A 1465-nucleotide genomic window follows, 5' to 3' on the forward strand; every position below is an offset into this window, starting at 1 on the left:
ATATATTTTCAATACTGGCAGTGAATATCGGAACGCAGCCTTAGTCTTCCCGCCAATGTAACAACGTGTATGACGTTATGCTATTTAACGCGAAGCAACCAATGATTGTGCAGTGAATCTTGTCACATGATTTGCGCTGTAACTTGTGCGCAGCAAAGCGGGAACGTTGCATGCCAATTGGTTACACACACACACATATTTTAGCTCTTTAACGGCGCGCATATCGCTTTGTAGGGGCAGCCATTGAACGCTTAATATACTAAAAACGTGTTCCCGGCTCGCGACGCACACAGTGTGTCGGCAGCACGTGCGTAGAAAACACGCGACAAAAATTAAAAATGCCCAGTTACGCATCCATTGAGCCCAATGGCTCGAGTGATAGCTACCTTCTTTTAGAGGACGGTAGTACTTTTTTGGGAAAACATTTTGGTGCCGATGTATCCGTTGATGGGGAACTTGGTGAGTTCGTATCAAATATGTGCTCCAATCGGAGTTATACGCGTACACGTGCAAGCTGCTCTCCAAGAATCAACTTCCTGCATGTGGTTCCGAAAGTATTATGCACGATTCTTACGAGATGAGCTCTCTTTTGTTATGAAATGAGAGAAACTTATCGATATTTATATTATAAATAATAATAAATGGCATTATTGTTCCCTTGATTCTTACAATTGGAAAATAGTTTTTGCATATTTTATTTCAAATATATTTACGAGCAATGTTACTGCTTAATATTAAATATGCAAAAATTAGATTTAAAAAAAAGTATTGTAACAGATGTTTTTTGGCGATAACTTGTCAAATTATTATAAAAATAAATGTGATAATTAAACAATAAATTAATTTACTGTAACACATAGATTATTCTTAAAGATACATCAAATGAATAATATTACTCAAATAATGAATAAATCAGAGTACAGACATTTAAGCTTTAGAAACTTTCCAAATAAATATTTGTAATATAACAATATTATTATTAATTTTTATATCTCAAAAAAATAATACGTAGTCATTTTGCAGAAAGGATAAAAATTATTTTAGTATAAGTTATACAGAATAATATTATTCGCAATTTTTCAAATTAGAACGCATTTTATAATTTTTTCCGTTATAAACTTTTAATATAAAAAATCTCGTTTATACTGTCTTCAATTTTGTATTTATTGAATTTTTTATAATATAATATTCGTACGTTACTTCAATGCGATTTATAACATCCCAAGTAGCAAGGTGGCATCAAATAACATCTGCATAATGTCTTAACGACGTCTCTAACGTCAATAAGACGATAAATTAAAATATCATTTGACGTCACCTTGCTATTTAGAATGTGATATGTTGCAACAATGTAACTGTATTATTTCAATATTATTATAAATGTGTAATATGTCAGTAATATTTTTGTAATATTTTTGTAATATTTTATAGTAATATTTTCAATATATTGCGATATATGTATATA

The 1465-nt window shown here is 30.9% G+C and overlaps 1 protein-coding gene across 2 annotated transcripts in view; it reads left to right on the forward strand.

Annotated features, from left to right (window-relative positions):
* The first annotated feature begins 243 nt into the window (after window positions 1–243).
* LOC115242940 (CAD protein) overlaps window positions 244–1465 on the forward strand; it is a 31011-nt gene continuing 29789 nt past the window's right edge. The window contains exon 1 of one of the 2 annotated variants that reach the window (XM_029819567.1): window positions 244–459. In XM_029819567.1, the coding sequence (XP_029675427.1) occupies window positions 339–459 (121 nt within the window). In that variant the 5' untranslated portion in view covers window positions 244–338. Of the gene's footprint in view, window positions 460–516; window positions 555–1465 lie in introns of those variants that run through there. The other variant, XM_029819568.1, reaches the window with a different exon arrangement.

This window comes from Formica exsecta, unplaced genomic scaffold (assembly GCF_003651465.1).
Source record: "Formica exsecta isolate Colony F162 unplaced genomic scaffold, ASM365146v1 scaffold66, whole genome shotgun sequence".
NCBI lineage: Eukaryota > Metazoa > Arthropoda > Insecta > Hymenoptera > Formicidae > Formica > Formica exsecta.